The sequence below is a fragment of the Sphaeroforma arctica genome (genome assembly GCF_001186125.1).
Source record: "Sphaeroforma arctica JP610 unplaced genomic scaffold supercont1.130, whole genome shotgun sequence".
NCBI classification, from domain to species: Eukaryota; class Ichthyosporea; order Ichthyophonida; genus Sphaeroforma; species Sphaeroforma arctica.
The window spans coordinates 76,487-98,869 of NW_014040428.1; the positions used below are offsets into that span (position 1 = coordinate 76,487).

At 46.5% G+C, this 22,383-nt stretch overlaps 3 protein-coding genes across 3 annotated transcripts in view; 2 read left to right on the plus strand and 1 right to left on the minus strand.

The window, feature by feature from the left end:
- The window catches only part of SARC_02793 (hypothetical protein), a gene marked incomplete at its 3' end in the record, with an annotated part of 17,009 nt that extends 5,942 nt beyond the window's left edge, over positions 1-11,067 (plus strand). Inside the window, exons 5-22 of the mRNA XM_014303431.1 lie at positions 554-650; positions 1,224-1,312; positions 2,009-2,155; positions 2,996-3,082; positions 3,498-3,598; positions 4,213-4,423; positions 4,643-4,780; positions 5,325-5,490; positions 6,085-6,212; positions 6,382-6,496; positions 7,066-7,208; positions 7,633-7,756; positions 8,410-8,538; positions 8,947-9,254; positions 9,502-9,631; positions 10,000-10,097; positions 10,525-10,602; positions 10,933-11,067. Of these exons, the coding sequence (XP_014158906.1) occupies positions 554-650; positions 1,224-1,312; positions 2,009-2,155; positions 2,996-3,082; positions 3,498-3,598; positions 4,213-4,423; positions 4,643-4,780; positions 5,325-5,490; positions 6,085-6,212; positions 6,382-6,496; positions 7,066-7,208; positions 7,633-7,756; positions 8,410-8,538; positions 8,947-9,254; positions 9,502-9,631; positions 10,000-10,097; positions 10,525-10,602; positions 10,933-11,067 (2,424 nt within the window). The remainder of the gene's footprint in view (positions 1-553; positions 651-1,223; positions 1,313-2,008; positions 2,156-2,995; positions 3,083-3,497; positions 3,599-4,212; positions 4,424-4,642; positions 4,781-5,324; positions 5,491-6,084; positions 6,213-6,381; positions 6,497-7,065; positions 7,209-7,632; positions 7,757-8,409; positions 8,539-8,946; positions 9,255-9,501; positions 9,632-9,999; positions 10,098-10,524; positions 10,603-10,932) is intronic.
- A 147-nt stretch (positions 11,068-11,214) lies between these two features.
- Positions 11,215-19,159, plus strand: SARC_02794 (hypothetical protein; the record flags this gene model as incomplete). The annotated part of the gene is made up of 11 exons (XM_014303432.1): positions 11,215-11,380; positions 11,827-12,011; positions 12,618-12,797; positions 13,258-13,389; positions 13,591-13,633; positions 13,817-13,912; positions 14,283-14,576; positions 15,135-15,217; positions 15,498-15,707; positions 15,922-18,666; positions 19,037-19,159. 11 exons carry the CDS (start codon positions 11,215-11,217, stop codon positions 19,157-19,159), a joined length of 4,257 nt encoding a protein of 1,418 aa, XP_014158907.1.
- A 642-nt stretch (positions 19,160-19,801) lies between these two features.
- On the minus strand, positions 19,802-20,689 carry SARC_02795 (hypothetical protein). The gene has a single exon (XM_014303433.1). The coding sequence runs from the start codon at positions 20,512-20,514 to the stop codon at positions 19,954-19,956; it is 561 nt and encodes a 186-aa protein (XP_014158908.1). The 5' UTR covers positions 20,515-20,689; the 3' UTR covers positions 19,802-19,953.
- Between the last annotated feature and the right edge of the window lie 1,694 nt (positions 20,690-22,383).

The following is a 22,383-nucleotide window of genomic DNA, read 5'->3' on the forward strand; positions in this document are numbered from 1 at the left end:
TAAATATATATATATGTATATATGTATATATGTATATATCTACATATATATATATACTATATATACTATATATAGATTTATATATATATATATATATTGTGTACGTATATGATAGTTCATTAGAATTCTGTTGAAGTGTGGAAAGAATATAGTACGTTTGCTTGCGACTGCATTGATAAGTTGCATAAATAGTACAAGGGCACGTGGGTATGGGCAAAAATTCGGATTTGTCCGCAGGCGGAATCGGATAACTCCCTTAACACCAAGTATGGCAGAACAGTGATATGCATCCTCCGTGTTCTGGTATATCTATCACTGTCATTTCATAAATGACACAAAACCCGTCTTTACGTCTTTAGACCGAGTGAGGGCCGCGCTAAGCATTGGAGAGTGCTCTGACAAGTACTGCTGGCCAAGGAAATCAACCACATCCTCGTCATAGTGTACAGTCGTAGTGCAGTGGTTGCTACGTCACTATTCTGGATCCATGTAATCATATATGCCATAACTAGGTATTCATACTTGCTATATCCATGTATTTTTCCAACGACAGTGTCTTGATAGCTGTGACGTGCGGGTAAAGAAGAATGTCCTTGAGTTGCTGGGCGCTGTGTGCTGCCTAGAAGGCGGTCACCGACAAGTGCTTCAAGGTAAGGCTTACACTTATAGTCAGATTGACATCTTTTGGTAAATTGACACTTGGCAGAGTGACATGCAAGTTTGTCAGCTGCGCCTATTGGAGAAGGCAATGCCTTGACCAGATTTAATAGCACGCTGCTGACCACGCGGTAAAGGGCCGTTCTCGTTGGATGTTTGTTTTCTTATGTTTGTATGTCTATATGTATATATATATATATATATATATATATATATATATGTATATATATATATATATATATATATATATATATATATATATATATATATATATATATATATACAGACTTCGATTTAAAGTGAATACTCACTTGTTGTCTACAGCATCTTGGCGTAGCTGTGATACCGCTACAAAACATCTGAATAACATATGCCACAAATATGGCATATACACGTAAGTAATTTGTGCGTTGTGTGCTTTGTGTTTAGTAACGTATGCATCAGTCTATAGCGTAGTGTCTTTGCAGTTTTGTCGTCAGTTAGCGGGCGGTGACATAGGGGTTCTGATTCTGTAACCCAAAAAGTGATATGCTGAGTCCTTCTTCTCACATCGCATTCCTATTCAGCATTCACCGATCTAAAGCAAATCCGAGCGGAGAAAGCCAGATTCCAGATATTTATGGCCAATTTCGCGAGTGCGGCATCGCAACTGGAGGTAAGATTCATTTTTTAGCGCATATGCGCGGCATTTTATTAAGCCTCGTGGTCCCTTTCTACCTATGTGGTGCGATTAAGTCTACACACCAATGTGCACGGCACACACAAGGCTGGTATTTCGTGCCTGGCCAGTTGGTATGAGATGTCGGGCGTTCCGGAAAGCACTGAGACGAACCTTTGCAGACGACGCCAATAGTGCGACAGCAATGCCTTGCCATTTCGATACAATTCATTGTACACCACACCACACCAGTTCCTTTGCCAACGGCTAGTCGTCACACATCTCAGAGGCACCCACAGGTGGAGAGGGAGCTCTTCCACTACCCCATAGACCCCAATGAAGTCTAGTGCCATATTTACCTCACGCGGGCTGAGTCTTCGCATCATGTATGACATGGCACTCGCAGACGATACTAGGTTGCCTGCCTTGAGCTGTGCGAGATCTATGTACACGACCCGCGTTCGCTAGCTGAGCCACTTTATACTGGCATAGAAGTGGCTGACTTTGTTCTAAACGCATTCATCAAGACGACAACCGTACGCTCGGAGGACCAATGACAGAGCCCGTCCATGCTCACAGCCAGCGAATCCATACACACTCAATCCGTTAAAACCCGACTTTAAGCCGACTTCACCATTCACACCCAACTCATTACCAACCACCTTTACCTGATTTCACCTATCCCGAGCACAGCTGAAAGACTTCTGTAAGGCGTACGCAGACGTGTGCCTCACCATGGTCCAGTTTCTCAACGCGTTAGTCAACTCGCCGTCCGATCTGCTGTTGCGTGTGCACGTGCGCACAGAACTGACTGAGCTCAGACTGGGCGGCACACTGGCGGTGAGTGTGGTCGTCTGATTGTCAGGTGGCCTGTATTGTGGTGTGTTACGTAGTGTTGTATTGTGGTGTGTTGTTGTGTGTTGCGTAGTGTTGTGTTTTGGTGTGTTGTGGTGAGTAGTGTTACTATTCGTTACTATTTGCTAGCCTGTGCGTTCATTGTGGCATGTATTGTTTGTAACGTGTGTTGTAGCATGTATCGTTTGCGTAGGTTCTCCCACTGAAATGTTTTGTGTCTGCTTGGATGGGTATATGCATCCTGTTGTTGGGTTGTTGGCTGTGGTGGACTATTCTGCATGTGCATCTGTGATTGGCTGTTGTGTGCTATCTGTCAGCCGAGTGTGTTGTACTATGTATTGTGTGTTTTCTCTGTCGCATACATGTTTGATTCTACGCCTTCCTGTAAATTGCTATGCATATAACACCTGTTTCTGAGACGTTCTCAGAGTGTAGTTAGGTCTGTCTCCTGGCGCTTTAGTGCTTAAGTTTGTATGGCTTTGGCGTCAATCATTGTGCGTAGGAGTGTACATCGTTCTTTTAACCGATGACTACAAGTCTTTATCAACGAGACTATTGTATGTTTCCATATATAAACGGCTCTTTTTCGTATTCATATATTAACGGGGACTGTTTTACGTTCGATATATCAACCAGACTGCTTAACGATGTATATCGGACTTTTCTGTTCCATATACTATCGCGACTGCTTTACGTATTCATATCCCAGCACTCCATTCCTCGCCTGGACTGTGCACACGATCGCTCACAATTCGTACGCGTTCTGTGCATATTCAGATGTGTCCCTAATTTCTGCACCAATCTTTACTTCTTGCCATCCGACAGCTGATTAAGAAGCAGAACCAAACTATCGGCAACAAGAATCTGGATTTCCACATCGTCAAATTCGAACGCCACGCCGAGGAGGACAGGGTATGAATTGTTTACCGAGATCAATTATAACTTCAATTGGTGTAGTGCGTGCTTCAGCAGTATAGGTGATGTGTCTTTGCGTCAACGTATTAGATTGTTACAGTGCATAGGCCAGCTGTATAGATGGTGTGTGTGTAGGTGTGGAATGTGCATTGACTTTGCATTACCGTATTATTGAATGACAGATGCCTACGAGTCTAGCTAAGTTTGTGGTTTATTTTGACTCTGGTTATCACCGTTGTGTGTAGAAGGTTTCGTCGTTGTACATAACCAGACTTGGTGTGGATCTCACACCCTGGCCAAATAAGTAGTTCTCAAAGGTACGCAGCATGACCCGTGCAGTGCTCGGCGCAAGTACCATAAACCCTAACCTTTAAACCCTGTAACCCTAAAACCCAAATCGTACACCCTACAGGTTCAGCTGAGTAACAAGTACATAGATGCAGACACCTCAGACAGTCTCTCCATGTTCACAGCTATCAACGAGAAGTGCCTCAACACCCCCGCGTTCAAACCGTAAGTGCCCTAACGATGCACTTTATCACGAGCTGTGCGCGTACACGCTTGCTCGGCAGGTAGACCCGTGTGCGTGTAATCACAGTGACATTGTGGTGTAGGTATATGTACCCGTCTAACAAGTCATGGGTAATCACAGTGTCATTGTAGTGTAGGTATATGTACCCGTCTAACAAGTTATGGGTAATCAGTGACTCTGTGGTGTGGGCTGGATTGTCGTCGGTCACGACTAGTCATGGGGTTAGATTCCTGCTTTAACGAGAGGTCTCTCCTGCGGAGTGGTGGCCTGTAGGGGCTCTAAGCAATTGCATAAAGCCCTCGTGCACCACTGGGTATGAAGTGGAGGTATACGTTGATACTGCGACCTATCAACCAACCACTCGCAGCACACGACCGATCCAGCTATCAACCAACCACATACACGCACCACAAGTAACAGACGAGAGCCGAACACTCACTCACTATACCGTGTTTAATGATCTATGTAGTGGCCCACCCATTGCTTCTTCTCGCACTGTGTTCAATGATCTATGTATCTACCTATTTCTCCCTCTCGCACCGTGTTTCATGATCTATGTATTGACCTACCTATTCCTTCCTCTCACACCGTGCAGGTGGAAGAAGGTGCTGCAAGACCTCACGCTGATTCCCTACGCAGACCCGCAGGCGTGTCCGCTGTATATGCAACTGATTGGCAATATCATATCCGCTGTTGTACTGCAGCGTCCCCATGCGGCCGACCCCGACTTTCACCTGAACTGGAAGTTGGATGTCTCGGAGATGACCAAGGCCTTGGAACACGAGAAAGAACTCGAAGTGGAGAAGGTGAGTCTACGGAAGCAAACACCGGGAGAGGACAAGTGGTGTGCTTTACCGTGCATGCACTCAAAGGAAAGGGTCTATGCTCTGCTGTATTTGCTACAAGTTAGTAGTACCATGTTACATGCGAAACCCTCACTGGTAGCAGTGTACTTAGTCTGAGCACAAGAATCTCTACGCATATGTTCATCGGCTCAACATCGATCCACTTATTGTCATATACAGGCTAAGACCCAAGAACTACAGAAGGATCTAGAATACCAAATGAATGCCTTCGACGGCAAGATGCGCGAGGTGCAGAGTGCCCTCGCCGGTGAGTCGTTGTGGCCCACGTGGCTGAGCGGAGATCTAGAGAAGGCCAAGGTGTGGGTTTCATGTGCACACACACAAATATATATATATATATATATTAATATATTTATATATTTATACATTTATATATTTATATATATATATATATAATGAGTTTAGCAAGTATTTGTCCTGTATAATGGCAAGGAGTACATGGCTTAGTGTATAACGACAGATTGTACACGATAGAATGTGACCGGTGTACCATGACTTGATGTGTGATCGGTATATAATCGGCTTTGAAATGGTTATTATGGTGTTTAATATATTCCTTCTGAATGCGTGCATTCCGTTTAACACTGCTAGCAGAATTGAAATGCTTACATGGCATGCGTAGCAGTTTATATTACACAGTGTACTCAGCCGCTGCAATGTGGCCTGTGGCCACCGCAGTTCATCGTTCCCACACTAGTCACCTCCCTGATATGTCGCATCCCAATCGTTTAGGGGTTTAAACCCAAGACGCGCCGCTTCGCGTACCAATAATACCGAACTTTCGCTCCTACAAAACAAAAACAACTCACACTTTGGACCGTGGCACCACCTCTTATCACAGCTGCAAAACGAGCGCGTCAAACAGGGCCTGGATCCACTCACAGGCGAAAAGATGGGTGAGAATGCCACAGATGGCTCTGAAAAGAACGGCTCGGCCGACTCCTCCACAGTCGCAGGTGGCGCTGGCGCGACAGCCAAACCCATTGGACCTCTGGGAGCACCTGGGGGTATGTGCTGTGTGTGATGTGCTACTGAAGGAGTGTGGGGTGCTGGCTGAGTGCTTGCATGCATGTTTGTGTCATATCCGCCGCTTTAGTATTTGCTTGTTTGTGATTTGTTCCTGGTTGAGTGTGGGATGCTACCATTGTCCCCTCAGATGTCGTGACTTGTTTCTACCTGCGTACATATCTATTTGTTTGGGTGGGTGTGTTGGGCTCGCACAGGATGATCCTTTGGAAGAGTGTTTTACTCATCTGTCATGCCACACCTATGCATCAGCGCTAGTGCCGGTCTCTCGTATGCACTCAGCACTGATTGGCCCTCTCGTTTACTCGTGAGTGGTGACTCCTTGACCAGTGTATCAGACATGCTTAACAATACCACCAAGGCGGTAATGGATACCTACTATTAGCTACTGGACTGAATGTGGCATAGCCACAGTAGGTATACCGTATCCATAGTAGGTATACCATAGCCATAGTAGGTATAGCATAAGATTTGTGTACTAATGCAATTGCCAGTCAATCGGTACTGTTGGATTGCCTTCACTTCATCCCCCCCCCCCCACCCCCCCTGAGTAGGCATTTATCCCCCCTTCACAGGCGCCATACCACCACCACCGCCCCCACCCGGAGGTGAGTCTATCCGTAACCGTCTCTGGTTTCAGCTATTTAGCTACACATTGTCTGATATGCGACTGAGTCTGTTGTTGGTGTTTAAGCTCTTTAACGTTGAATGCTCCGAAGTGCATCACAACATCGCAGCATGGTGCCGCGTGTTGACACACACATACACTTTTCTCTCCGTGCGCGTTCTACTGGGCTTTTGTATACACATGTGCCTTTACGGCTCGTATTCAAACTGTCCTTTGAGATAATTTCTGAACTCAACTCACACAGACCAAACCAATGTACTTTGCTCACATATCTTCTCATCTCACACTCTCAGTACCGCCATCACCGCCGCCGCCACCGGGAATGGCTGGGCCACCACCACCCCCACCACCCCCAGGAGGTAAGCTAGCAGACACACGCGTGGATTGTGTATATATGTGTAGGTATTTATGTGTTTGGATGGTGCACACACGCGTGAAGTGTGTATATATGTGTAGGCATGTATGTGTTTGGATGGTGCACACACGCGTGAAGTGTGTATATATGTGTAGGCATGTATGTGTTTGGATGGTGCACACACGCGTGAAGTATGTGTCGTTGTGTATGTGTATATGTTTTTGGATGGCGATACACCAGTTTCTACCCAGTCCTTTTCCTGTACGGGTCGACAGGTGAGATGGCAGACCCACGTGCAGGGTATATATCTATTAAAGTATTCGATATATGACGGATAAACTACAGGTACCCTTCAGTGATTGTCCACTACTAACTCCAATAGCGAGATGTCGGTGTTCTTGTTCTCCGGTTGAAGACATGAGCCTTTCAAGTACCCATACCAAAGGACCGTTACCTTGTCCTACCACCACTCCGGCACAATAGGGCTTAGCGTTTAGGGGTTTTCCCCCCATCAACCACATGTAGCAAAACCCTAAACCCTGCTACCCCTATTGCCCATTGCTGCACGCACAGGTGGTCCTCCTCCCCCTCCACCACCGCCCGGAGGTGCACCAGGGCCACCGCCGCCCCCAGGCGCACCCAAAGCCATGGCTGGCTTTACAGCCGTGCCCAAAAAGAAGCGCATAGAGCCCACGCAGAAGCTCAAAGGAATCAATGTGAGTTGGGATGACTTGGATTGGGTTGGGTTGAGGTTCTTACGAGCTGACAATGTGTGATTGTTTGTGTGTGTGTGCGTATGTGTGTGCGTGCGTGTATGTGTGTGCATGTGTGTGTGTACGTATGTGGGAGTGTGTGTCGGATGCTGTGAAGACATGTCATGGCCTAATGCTGTTCTATGCCATACCCCGTTGTGAGCCAATCCAGACAAAGAGAACATGCAAACCCACTGAGTGAGTGGCTTGTATAAAGGTGCTACTGGTTTAAAGCAATGACTTGCTTGGGCATGCACCTATAAACCATCCACAACGTCTGACGCCGACAGTTATCGCCTATCCAATAGAATTGTATTCTCACCTGCACGTGCAGCCCGTTGGATTGTGAGTACACTGTGTGGTTAAAACTTAAATTCACATCTCACAGTGGACCAAAGTGCCGTACAGCAAATTGGAAGGGACAATCTGGAAAGACGTGGACGATGAAAAAGCATTGCAGAAGATAGACAAGACCGACTTTGAAAGCCGCGTCAAAGTAGTCGAGTTCAAGGGTATGACTAAAGCCTTGCATCACTCAGTGGCCAAAGCTTTTATAATGATTAGCGTGTCCCGACGTCTTTACCACGCATATACATTCAATGTAGTGACTTGTTATTGCAAACACCTTTTCATGGTACTAGATGTAGTGGTTATAAAGACTTCTTCATGGTGCTAGATGTAGTGACTTGCTAATATAGAGACCTTATTGTGGTACAACATTTAGTGACTTGTTAATATAGAGACCTTTTTATGGTACTAGACGTAGTGACTTGTTAATAAATACACTTCTCATGGTACTAGATTTAGTGGTTTTTTAATATAGAGACCTTTTCATGGTACAAGTTATCTGTGCATGTTGCATGTGGTGTCGGATGCCTGCATCTAACTTCGCCAACTGGGTAGAGCGCTTCGAAACCGGGGCTCAACACAAATAAGAAGGTATAAGGGGTGCATGGTTATCGTATTCTTCCATCGGACCGTTTGGGTCCCAAGCCCAGTAGCCTACACTCCAATGCATACTCCCTGTACATTCTTTGTAGTATATGTACATCCCCTAGTGGAATCATCGACCTGTGCACCTGAGCTCGACTCCATTGCAACCCAATGACACATAGAGCCTCACACATACTCGTGCACCTCCCCGGTACAACTCGAAACTGTACAGAGGGCAACATCGACCTGTATTTCCGATGCAAAGAGGAGGCGGGTGTCCCAAAACTATACTACTGTCCGCTTTCTGAGGAAGAGGTCAAGGCACACCAAAAGAAGAGTGGACAGGGCAACCCGCCCCGAAGTATGTGAGGCACACACGTAGACATAGATGTAAGCAGCTGTGTTTGTCAGTGCAACTATGAGGCTATCTCGTGTCATTCAAAGGTTTGCGACCACATACGAGTGTCTGCGGAGACCCTCTTGCACACTGTATGGTCTCACTGGTGTTGGCTGTGTGTGAGTTGTCTGCTTGATCTGCGGTCTAATTGTGTTACACTTCTGCAGTACGGTTTAACCTCCATTGCAATCGCCGTAGCAACAGGTCAGTGGTGTTGTTCTATGTCTTGCTCGAGAGACGAACGGGATACAGATGCGCTGCCAGGCCTAGCCAATAGCCATGCGTCTCAAAACAATACAGACGCACACTGACTTGGTTAATCTATTCTCACGCTTTGTATACGTATACGCTCTATTATATGAATCCTCGTAGGGAAAGCGGGTGGCAATAGAGTAAAGGTTCTCAAAGACACAGCCGAAGTCACTCCAGTGAATACCCCAGGCACTTCTCCCATAACTGCCAAGGCAGAGGGCTTGAAGACTGAGCTCGAATCCACACCGGAAGGTGCACCTGAACCCACAGAAAAGGACCGGGACACCAAACGCACCTGGATGAGTGCGGAGATGAAGCCCAGTCAGCTGACAGGGTTCTGCGCACCGACATGGTGGCATGTGCGTATCAAAGGACACATGGTTAGAGTGAAGTTCGTCACGGGTAACTCGGCAGCCCAGGCCACTGAGGTGAGTGATATCCTTTCCGTGTCATGTCACACTTTATGCGATGATAGAATATAGGGGCATGCAATTGCGAATATACTCATTAGGCTGGTTAATTGACCCATACATTCACTGGTTTGACCCGTACATGAACCAGTTATATGTAGGAATCCCTCTCTGCTTTGCCAATTAACGCATCTGTCGTCTCACCACAACCAAAGCGGCGGCTATGCTGACATCGTAATTTGTTCGTATAACTTTTGTACTGCAGAGCAATGTCCAACAATCCGACAAGGAGCGACGGATGTCCGACAAAATCGGACGACTACCAAGCGACAATGTCTACACAGTACCATCAAAGGGGGTGTACCTAGTGCAAGACGGCACCTTGCGGGTCAAAGGTACGGAGGAGTGCAGGGTTTAGGGATATATATATATATATATATATATATCACTTATTGTTAGGGCAAGTATACGACGCCGTACACGCCTCTCGAGGTCGTCCAGTGTGTGTTTCTCTCTGCAAAGCAGCAAATTTAGTGGAAGCACTGTGTGGCGTGCTGCTATAGTGAGGGCCTTTGCACGAGAGGACGATTAGTTGTAGTAAACAGTCGTGGTGGAGAAGCTATTTCGGGTTTGCAAATTCCAGGCCAGCTGATATGAAATAAACTTAATACTTCTCATGTCATAGAACAACGAATAAGCTAACTCGGGTGGGCAAATGTAAGGCTAATACGAATCAAACTTATTGCTTCTCATCCTGTCACAGAGAAAAAGACACAGATTACGATGCTGACCGACAAGACCTCCAATGCCATCGAGATCATGTTGTCTAAAGTGACGCTCAGTTTTGAATCAATCACCGAGGTGAGTATCATATACCTAAGTATTGGAAATCCCATTGCAAAGAAGGTCCGTGTACCTGTTGTACGCATTCTGTAAGTTGTTATGTCAGTGTATGCTGTTTGTAAGGTATGACTTGTATCGCGGGTTTGAGAGAAATAGTGGCTTCTGGTAAGTCGAATCGCATGTGACAAATGTTTATGTAGTGAAGCGTGACGCTAGTCTGACTGCTTCATCGCTATCACTCTCTAGATAGTATGTAGAAAAATATATGCTCAACTGAGCTGCCTTACTATATGCCCCGTATCGATACTATTTCAAGTGATTGAGGTTTATGCTCAAGAGCAAGTGCGAAAGCATCTGTCCGATAGACTGTATAACACATCAGTGTGCAGCCACGCTTTGGCGAGTATGCTCAGGGCTGTTACATCACACACATCTCACTGTACAGGCATTCATCAACATGGACGACACCGTGCTCGACTTGGAGATGTTGGAGCGCTTCTCTGATATAAACAAGTTCGAAGACGTAAGTGGACACGCGCCAATGTTGACACCACATTTGCGTGTACCAGATTGTCGTAAATTAGGTACTCTACGTTGTCGTAAAATATATATATATATTTTTTTTTGTGCGCCAGGTTGTCGCACAGTGCATTGCCGTGTCTTTCAACATACACAACGTCTTTTGGTCATTGTGTTGCATAGTACAGATACAGATAGCTTCGCAGGCGACGCTACTGATACCCAGTAGATGACCCGGGACAACGGAACAACCACCTCTCAATAGAGATTAAATCCCACGTCACGGTTCGGGCTATTCGATAACCTTGTCACACACCACACACCACAAGCACAGAGCGAGTCAAAGGCCATCGCGGAATACAAGGGAGACCTCAGCAAAGTCAGACGGGCCGAGCAGTTTGTCATGGCAACCATCAAGGTGCCCCGATACTCGCAGCGACTGTCTGCGATGATCTACAAGATAAAGTAAGGGCTGCTGTTCACGTTGGCGGTGTATGCGGTGACTATCCAGCTCGTACTGATCCAGAAGGCCAGTGATTACGAAGTTCTTTACTCACACGTACTGAACTGTTCAGTGTCAATGATTATGAAGGTCTGTACTCACACATACTAATCAATGCTACACGAGTGCAGGTTCCGTGAGCGTATGGATCAGGTAGAACCCGATATACAGGCGGTGATTGATGCGTGTCATGAGCTGAAGAAAAGTGTCAAGCTGAAGGAGTTGTTCGAGATCATCTTGGCCTATGGCAACTATTGTAACGGTGGGAAGGCCGCGGGAGGTACGGTCTTATTGTTGATGACCTGCGAGAGGACTTAGTACATCATCGTGTCATATGATTGTAGTGTAGCTCTTGATTGGTAGTATATATCAGTGCAATGACTTTGGGTTTTTAATTTTGATAATAATACAAATCATAGTATTATCTATGTATTGCAATGCTTAATAATTTGTACATATGAGTGTAGTATCGTTATGTTTTTGTTATTGGTCATTAGTACGTATTATACCAACATCTCTGTATAGCATTTCTTGGTAATTTGTACACATGTTTGTAATACCGTTGTGTTTTTGTTTTTGATCCTTAGCTCGTATCATAGCAACATCTCTGTAGTGCAGTTCTTAGTCTACCATAAGATTGTGGATAGCATGCGCCTGAGTTTCCCATTCACAAGGTCGCCGCATCCACTTGTTTACCTGTCCTCACCTATCGCTTGCTACGTGTAGGGGCGTTCGGGTTTACGATAGAATCACTGGCCAAGCTCTTGGACACCAAATGCATAACCGAGGGGCATACGTTAGGACCGGAAAGCAATAGTGTGCTGCACTACATCATCACGCAGCTGCAGACCAAGTGGGAGGGTGTGATGGAGTGGCCGTCCGAGCTGAGTACATTGGAAGAAGCCAAAAAGGTACATACGGTACAGGGCGTACACTTTGGCGAGACGTGTTGCCTGGCACACAGAGTGGTATATGCGCTACTGTAGATACACACGTTCAACCCACCCGTGGCAAGCAACAAACTATTGCAGTGAGGTGTACCATAGATGTGAGTGCGTGACTCTGTTCTTTGTAGGGACGCGACTATCATCCAGTTACATCGCAGGCTTTCTTACTAATTTATCAGTAAGAAAACAACGCTGCGGTGGTATGGTGATAGACGCTCAACAGGCGAAGACTTATCGCTAGGGCGAGAGCTGCTAGCAAGATACAGTGCATAGGTCAAACACCTGCATCCATCCACTATTCTTAAATCATTTGCATATCTCCACTATTCTGAAACCATTTGCTTATGTCCGTTATTCTTAAACCATATGCATGTATTCACTATTCTTAAACATATGCATATATCCACTATTCTTAAACCATATGCATATATTCACTAATCGTAAGTCATTTGCATATATCCACTATTTTATACCCAGATGCATATATCCTCTGTTCTTCACATGGTTTGAGTATATTCACGATCCTTTATCGCGCCTGATCTGCGCTTTCCGTTCGTTCGTACACACCAGGTGAGCATTGAAATATGTCGGTCCGAAGTGGTGCAGCTGAGCACAGGCATGGGCAAGCTCAAGGCCGAGATCAAGCACTACACAGAGAGTCCCCTGGCCATTGGCGGGCGGCAGTTCTTGGAGTGCGTGAAAGACGAATTCTGTGACATCTACGAAGAAGATCCGATTAAGCTGATGAAAGTGTGTGTGTGTCGGGCCATATGTGGTGGTGGTGGTGTTGGTTGAATTTTCGCATGTTGTATTGTTTAGTGCCGAGTGTTACCTCTAGGTCTACTGAATGTGTACAAGGGCGGTCAGTTCTAATACACTTAACGGTCGTACTATCGGTTGGGGCAGCGGAGCTTGCTCCCCCCCACAATATACAGCCTATCTATCAGTGCTTAGATACAATAGATGCATACGGAGTTTGAGCTGTTCATCGCGCGGTATTCTTGTACATGAATGGTCCCTCCACTGACCCTCTGGTCTGAAAGATTTACCTACCCACACCACAACACTTTATAAATTATATTTTATCTACACCACGACGCTTTATAAATAATGTTTGACCTACACCACAATACTTTATAAATATTGTTTTACCTACACCACGACACTTTATAAATAGTGTTTTACCTACACCACGACACTTTATAAATAGCTGCTCAAGGAAATGGAGACCACGTTCACCGAAACCGTCAAATATCTTGCGTATCCGGAGAAAGGTGCCACCCCCGACACCTTCTTTGGAATACTCTACGAATTCAAAGAGAAGTTCTGCGAGGCTATCCAGGTGCGATCGTGTGGCGTTCGTAAATGTGACAGTCACTGATGGTCTGTTCTTTGTCTTGAAACTACCAGGCTTCAAGTGCTGCACAAATCGTATTTAACATTGGAATAGCGGCTGCGTTTTGTTTTTGTTTTTTAGTTTTGTTTTCTAGTCTTTATATGTATTTACTAATATTATTGGTTTTATCTATCATGTCGTACGTAGAGTATTGAGGATTTCAAGGCCAAATCGGACGCGCCTAAGAAAGGTACGTCATTCCTTTGGTTATGCCACACAAAGCTTGCATACTACAGTACTACACCGAAACGAGAACTTAGGCCTTCAAGAATGCTTCACTTTGTCGCAACATACCTTATGATCAACATTTATCGAACGAAGTTTATATTCTCACGCAATCTCACGTGCATTCAAACGTTTCCTTCTATCACAGCCGCAAAGCGGAAGCAACCACCCGTCGCCAAACCCGTGGACAAGCCACCGCCACCGCAGATACAATTGGTTCCAGACGACGACCTTAAGTTCATTGGTAAGTCCTGAGTACTCCACCGAACCATGCCTGGCAGCGTGTGTTCATATACCTTTATATCTTTTACACAGTCCGAGGTGTATAGTGCATATGTTAGCTATGGTATACTATGATAGAGCGGGGTTTATTCACGGCCCTGGACTACAGCTTATGGATCTGTGAGATGCTCTATTACGAAAGACAGCAACGGCCAGTCCTTTAAAGTGTGTGAGAGAGAGAGAGAGAGAAGGGGGTGGTGTGTGTTAATTGTCACACATTTGGATGCACTAGTTCAACTACCATATTTGTAGTGCACATCCAGCCACTTAGGCATATCATTGGTCCTTTTACATACCCTTTGTAACACATCGTAACCATTCTGCTCTCGCAGAAATAGTTTGCTCAAAAGACAGTGCCGGCAGCGAGACCGAGGAAGACAAACCACTGCCGTTTGCGGCCAAGTTGCGGGCTAAGGGCAGCACCATCAGGGCCGAAAGCGAGAAGCTCAAGTACACGAACAGGCTGTCAGCCCATAAATTGGGGGGCAAAAGCAAGCTGTCCAGGAAAGAAACCGGTGATGAAGCGGTACGAGGGCTCAAGAACTACAACCGACACACATTGGCCAAGAAGAAGATCCTCGCGGTGACCGAGGAGGGCCGGCAAAAGCAAGAGAAAGGAGAGCATGGTGTGTGTGTGTGAGTGTGTGTGAGAGAGAAAAGAGAGCATGGTGTGTATGTGTAAGTGTGAGAGAGAGACAAAGAGAGAGAGAGAGAGAGAGTGTGTGTGTGTGTATACGACGGAATGAGTTTCGTGGGGGTTGTAGTGGTTGGTGTCATGGGCAGGAGTGCGTAAGGATGCATGTGGACTGCAGCTGTGCATGTTGCTGGGATGTGCTCGTGCAGTGTTTGTTCTACTGCTGGTTGCGCCTTTGCTGTGGAATTTATACTGTCCTGTTACACTTGAGGATGTGTGTTTGCGTGTTTGCGTGCGATGGCACACACGGGAGCTTGCACACGTCACTCTCCATAGAAAGCGATTAGGATGAAAGACCTCGTGTACACGTGGATGTGTAGAGTCGTGATCTATACATTCCGCTCAGCATGACAGAAAAATACTATTGACTTGTACAACGGTTGCTATTGAATACATCATTGGCATGTATCTGTGTCTCATGCAGGTACCTAAATTGATTATCACGGTACCACAACCTTCTGAACCCTACCTCTCGCACCACCATATCCAGGGTACGATGACGAAACCTACAGCGGCGCTCTTGACGACCTTCTCGATCTCGCGAAGAAGGCGGATTTCTCGGCTATCAGAGATGTACGTAAGAGAGTTCGAGTGGCCCGTTGGCTATGGCATTTATGTGTGGTATGCCATATTGCATCTGTGTTGAAGAGGTTTGTGTCGACGTAGTGCTCGATTACAGGCCGGTTTCTATCTCTTGCTGGTTCTGATACGCTTGTTGTTTGTCGCAAATGAAGACGTACAATAGTCTGAGACGGGTGTGAACTTTTACTTGGCCTAGGGCCTTAATATAGGACTGTATCGTCCCGTTGAAGACCCCTCATTCATATCTGCTACACTTCACGGCACTTGACAGGCTCAGAACACCGACGAGGCGTGCTATGACGACCTCTCGGGAGAAGCTCAGAAGAAAAGCTCCACCTCACTCAATCTGGACAAGCCCGAGCGGCCCCCCCACTGGCGTACCATAGTGCACGGTTCGAGGGGAGGGTCGACCAACAGCGTGAGTACGGGACTTCTGGGCCGACAGGCTACTATGAAGCGGACGTGTGACCTCAATCGGAAGGTAATAATGGCTCTCGAGTTTGAGCCAGATTGGACTATCGAGGACACGAAAACGCCACTTTGTACCCTTGGTTGGAGAATCGATGAACGATCTCTGTCCATCACCCCCGTTTCCGTATGCGTATAGATCTAGCGCTTGTTGGGATGTGTTATAGTGTACTATTATTCTGCATTAAACCGAACTAACCCTATCCACACACTCACGACCCCCTCAGGTGCGGGCGCTGCAACCGGGAACGATACCCAACAGCATCAGCCCCACCGGACCACTCAGATCAAGCAGACTCAGTCACACCGCATTGGCCACATCCAGACCCCAGTCGATGTGCAGCAGCGTGGACTTTACATCAACGCCACAACCGGTGCTTGTCAACAAGACAAACACGACCAACCAGATATCACTGGGCACGGATATGTTGGAGCGCGTCCCCTCGCCAGCTCACAGGCGGACAAAGCCACCGCAACAGGAGAGGGTGGCGTGTGAGAGCGAGGGTATGTATACACGTGTGCACAGCGACAGTGTCAGCAACGTGCCGCCCAAGCCGTCGAAAGAAGACTCGGTGGAGGCACATAATAGTCATGAAATGCGTGGGCTAGGGTGTGGTGGGTGGAATGGTCAGCGTACCACCGCACACTCTAGAGAAGGCGATAAGGGCACTACAAATGAGTGCGAGAGTACGGACGAGGAAGCGGGTCGCAGAGGGGGGCACAAGAAGAAGGAAAAGGGACTGAAGGGCAAAGGAAAGGACAAGAGCAAGAGCAGGAGTAGGTCGTTGATGTCGCTATCGGCCAGCTTAGAGAGCCTCAAGTCTAGCACCGAGACCTTGTTCAGCAAAAAGGACTCGTCCAGGTCAAAGAAGGGCGATGGTGTGAGTGATGCCGAGGGGTACACCACGGGGAGTATGACTGTGAGTGAGAGCGACGACAACATATCGGAGGCCAATGGGATGGACGTGGATGGAGATATATCCTCAGTAAAGCACACACACAAGAAAAGGAGTCTCTTCCATATGAACAGAAGGAAAGGCAGGCACGCAGATACGACAGACCGAATCAGCGAGGAACACAGTTTAGAGAGTGCTACCACGGACGGCAGCAGTGCGGGTGGGCTGGAGGATAGTAGGCACGATGGCACAGATGTGAAGCCAAGTGCTGTCAACAGTGGGAATAGAAGCTCTGCGAAAGACGCGCACACGCCCAAAGCACGCCCAGGGGACGGTAGAGAGACCCACAGCCAACACACTACACAGCACAACAACACTAACCCAACAGACCAGCATCACTCGACGGATGGCTTCCACCAGAGTCACAATCCCCACTTGAAAGCGGCCAGGCCTACATACGACACGGCAAATGCGAGCACGTCCTCGCAAGCCCTGACATCGCGATTAACACCTAGCTGTCCATCAGACCAGAGCGACAGTGATACTAACCGGCCCATGGTTGCCTTGAAACCGGCTTGCAGACCCGAAAGCACGGTAAGTGTGGGTGCGAATGCAAATGCGGATGAGTCCAACGGCGTGAGCGGAAGCGCCAGGCAGGGTCTGAGCATTGACGAACAACTGGCCATGAAGAAGCAAGAGAGTGCCAGGCAAATAGACCAGGATACTAACGATGCTACCATACACAGTGCTCCAAGGCCCCAGTATACCTCAACACGCCCCCGTCCACCGACGGCCATACGAACGGAACTACATGTGTACCCACGGCCAGCCCCAACAGCTGGCGGCTGTGGTGCTGAGGAGGAGGGCAGTAGTACACCCAAAAGGAACAGGAAGGGCCGGTCGAAGGGAGAGAAGAAGGGGAGAAGGAAAGACAAGGAGAAGGACAAGGAGAAGGGTAAAGACAAGGAGTCTAAGGCGAAGCTCAAGGGTGGCATCCGGTCATTCTCGGCGAGTTTAGAGAAGCTACGCACAAGCACGACAAACCTCCTGGCGAAGAAGAAAGAAACAGACAACGCCCAGGGCAGTGACAGGCACCGGAAAAGGGGCACACGCTCCGGGGATAAGGCACACGTGCGATACAATAGCAGTGCTGAGGGGTTAGCGTCAGCGGATGAGACTGATTTCAGCCCCGACTACTTCAACAGCACTGCAGCAGTGCCCCTCACGAGCAGCGACGACTGCCTAGAAACCCACAGCAAGCGGAAGCGCAAGACCCACAAGCACACACATCACGCTGCTGGTGCAGAGCCTTCGGAGAACAACCAAAATCGCAGTGGCAAGGATACAGATACAGACACGGGAGACGAGGAAGACAGGCAGAGCTATCGTAGGTCGCTGTCTAGCAGCATGAACAGCTTGCGCTCGAGCACGGAGAGTCTCTTTTCCAGCGCCGGATCCCTGCTCAACCTGAAAGTGAAGGACAAGCGAGAGAGCAGGGAGCATAAATCACAACTAGTCGACATGTCCGAGGAGGAGGCCCAGAAGCTAGAGCACGTTCTAAGGGGCATAGGCTCGGGGGATAGGGCAAATAAGCCCGTGTCTACATACACGCCTTCATTCGCTGCCATGGCACATGTACCCGGTTCCACACGCAGCCAGGCAGATAGTGGAGATGAGAATGGACAGTCAAGGAGTGACACTGAGGGCGAAGACCCCAATGTGGTGCTCTTGAAGCAGAGACTGCGGTCCACCCCACAGTCCAGGACAATCTACGCAGACGGCGAGTCCGATACCACTACGAACAGTTCGGTACAACCAGTCACGCATACACCAGCAGTCGCAAACAGCACCACGCGCACCGATACACCGTCCCATAGCAGAGAAGCACGCCCAGCGAGGCCTGCGTCGAGGCCTAAAAAAGACCCCTCGTCAATGAGAGGAGACAGCTTATCATCCATCAACAACCAGTCTACCACGAGCATCATACAGGGTCCACCCGCACGACCGCCTCCGCTTACTGAGGATGCCAGGAAATCAGCAACGGATTTGATTAAGAAACCCCACAATGGACTTGAGGTGAGTGTGCACTTGTGTGATTTGTTGTGTCGAGACCTAATATGTATATGATATGTGTACACGCTGGGATATATTGTATGTTGTTTCAGATGTGGATCATAGTGTCTAAATATAGGTTTGCAAGATAACAGGCTTGAGCAATTGTCCTGCTACCTGTAGTTTAGTTCTCCTCGTAGCTCCTACTGTGTCCACTGAAGACAGATACCGATTCGAGTTTCTGTTGAATACTCTCTACAATAATATAGCCCGAAAGGTTGTACAATCGGAACTGTTTATTTAAAGGCACCTCGATTTACAACTAACCTATATTATCTATTACAATGCTCCCTGCAGCACGCCATGGCGTCTGGTGATGTCTAATGACTGTTAGAGAACCGAAAGGTGTCCACGGCGACACAACATCGCACCCCTTATCTGTGATGGGGACATGCATGTATCAGACACCAAAGAGCTCAAGATCAAATCAAATAAAAAGGACTATCAAGGTACATGAATCGCTGTGGAAGTGTGTTCTCTGGGAATGTTTCACCCTCACTATTTGTGCCCAGGTTTTTATTTAGTCATGTCTCGACCAGCACATCAGTCTTGAAGCTTGATCGGTTGTATTGCAAAGGAAGATATAACTCGTTTATTGTAGCGATCGCAGGTGTACTGGAACTGCACTGGCTTCAATTTTTAAATGGACATAGCGATATATCACGTAATAGTCATCACCGACACTCTTCAGAGTAGAGGAGAACTACGTGCCCCACTAAGTACAGAACGACAGAACGACAATTGCGAAATGATACACGTAGAAAGCACGCGTGAAGAACGTGTACCAATCTGCGCAGAGAACTGCTATGTACGTAGTCAAGCGTACACCGATCTATGGCGAAAACCAATAAAATTGAACCATATATACCAGCACACAAGAATACTATGTACAGGTACACATTGTTTGAAAACATAAATCAATAAGAATGAAGTATCCAGCTGCTGGGTTTTTAAGCCCCCTCTAAAATTCTACAATCAAGCTGCTAACGCGTTGTCTGCATAGACAAACCAATCGCAACCTCCTGTATTGGCAGCTACATACCAGCCCGGAGCCGCAATGCACCGGTCTGTTAAAGAATGAACTATCTCAGCAAACTATCTGATTGTGAAATTGACCAAACTCTCTGATTGCAATTTTTGCGGAGCAGTTGGCTGAAGTAAGAGTCATTATGCGTATTTATAAGCTATTCTTCTATTCAAAAATTCACACATGGGCTGCAATACACGAATACAAGGTGATCTATATTTGCTCTATACTAACACGCCCTCCTGCCTCAGAAGAGACTCCTTAAGCGTCAACCCCCACCCATAGTTACCCAACTGACCGGACTTCTGTAGCACGCGATGACACGGCACAAGAATAGATACGGGGTTCTGTCCGACGGCTGTACCCACAGCCCTGCTTGCCTTGGGCCTGCCTATTTGGTTGGCAATATCACCATAGCAGCGAGTGGCTCCCCAGGGTATGTCCAGCAGAGCATCCCACACTTGCATTTGGAATGCAGTGCCTCGTAGATCGAGGGGTAGTGCTAGAAGCTTGGCGGTGGGCGTTTGTGCTTCTGATGCAAAACAACTCCCACAGTCCGCGGTTGCATGTGCAGTTGGAAGTGTGCATGCGCACTTGGTTTCTGCCTCAACGGTTGCTTCAGGGTAGAACTGCATCATGCGGCTATAGCCATCACCTTTGTATGCACCATTTTCTTTGGTCACCATGAATCCCAGCCAGCATAAGCCTTTCGCCGTGGTGGCTATTATGATACTTCCTAATTCAGTATTGTGTATACCGTAGACGATTTCGTTCACTTTCGCCATAGTTACTGATGTAATCACGTCGGCACAACTCAATAATGTCACTGGAAGGGCTAAAGTACGCAGTTAATACGAATTTAGATGCGGAGATGGCTACTTTATATTATTCACTTCAGCGAATGTACTATTGATGTAACCGTTCCGCGTGCAGAAATATCATAATAGAAAACCGCTAGACAGGCACTAGACAAGTCTTCAAAAAAAAGCAGAGGATATGATATTTAACTTGTCATTGACTATGTCACTGTAAAGTATGTTAGCCTGAGAATTAATTTTACCGCCAAAAATATTTTTATTGACCAATCGATATTCCAGTATTGAGCCCCCTTTTTAGGCCACATAAAAAGTTAAATATAACCCTTGGTCAGAGAACTCAATCTCTCGCTCGCAGACAGTCTGATCACAGCCACCCGAACATTTCATTTTTATAAAAGCAAAAAAAAACAATTTAAACAAATATTACATACTTTTGCACTCAATTCGCTCTTGCTTGCGTGAGCAGATCTCATCTATATTTACGTTTACGTTTTTTGGCATCAAACACTATTACAAAAACGTTCCCCAACAGTCTCCACTGCCTCCCCAGGTCCCCAGACCCCAAGAAGGGGTCCAAGCCCCCAGCAGTCAACAACAGAAAATTCAAAACTGAAAAGACGAAAATTTGAAATGAGCAATCAGCAATCACCCCAAAACAAAATCAATCAATCCAAATTCCAGAGGTATTTAGGGCAGCCCATCTCCAGTATCTAGTCTCTCCACTCTCCCCAGGGCCCAGGCCCAGGACCCACACGACTTCAGTTATGAAGAATAACAGTTGGTGGGCGGAACAACCCTTGCGAAAACGTTCCGCCGCCCGCCCATCGCCCAAGACCCAAGCGGGCCAAGACCTGACAGAGGAGCACATATTTTTCGATAATAAATATGGCGAAAAATTGGCATATTATTATTTTAAAATAATAAATATGCACTGAAAACGCTAAAAAATATAATATGAAATATGATATGAAAATTTGGAAAAAAATACGTAATACGCGTGTTGATTTCAGAAATATGGCAAAAATAATAATATTTGGTATTTGAAAATTGAAATATGCCATAAATATGCCATATTTCTAAAATATGCCATATTGTTTTATAAATATGTCATATTCCTAAAATATGCCATATTTCTGAAATATGCCATACTTATTAAATATGCCATATTTATGAAATATGCCATGTAAAGTACTGTATATTTATATTTACGAAATATAATATGCAGTATTTCACAGCTGTATTATAGGGATTGCATAGGCATATAGCCTGTATTATGCAGTTCTATCAAATGATTTTTATAGGCATATTGGCTGTATTTTGTAGTTAGGGATAACATTATTTATTTCATAAATGGCAAATATGTATGATACAATGTATGAACATATGGTATGGCTCTCATGGGGATAATACTATTTTTTTTTTTGCAAAAATGGCAAGTATGTATGATACAATGTATGAACATATGTTATGGCTCTCATAGGGATAATATTATTTTATTTCTAAATGGCAAGTATGTATGATACAATGTATGAACATATGGTATGGCTCTCATAGTCGCTGCAGTGGTTCAGGAAAGATTGATGGGAAGAAGTGGTCAGTAAATTCCCGTTTGAAGCTTGGGCCAAGTGAGTCGACAATGGAAGATATGTCCTGAGTCAATTCGGGCCGGTGTTGACAAAACACTGTTACTGCGAACAATGATGGGCCCATCTCTAAGGAGCCTTTGACTGATGACCAATGGAAATTAACCATACACCAAATGCTCACTTAACTCTGTGCAAAACCAACCAATCTTGAATCCGAACTCCGGGACCTTAAATCCCAAACCCGTGGACA

Bases quoted from the DNA above. Each gene is read 5' to 3' on its own strand.
- SARC_02795 (XM_014303433.1), bottom strand. From the start codon at position 20,514: ATGGCGAAAGTGAACGAAATCGTCTACGGTATACACAATACTGAATTA.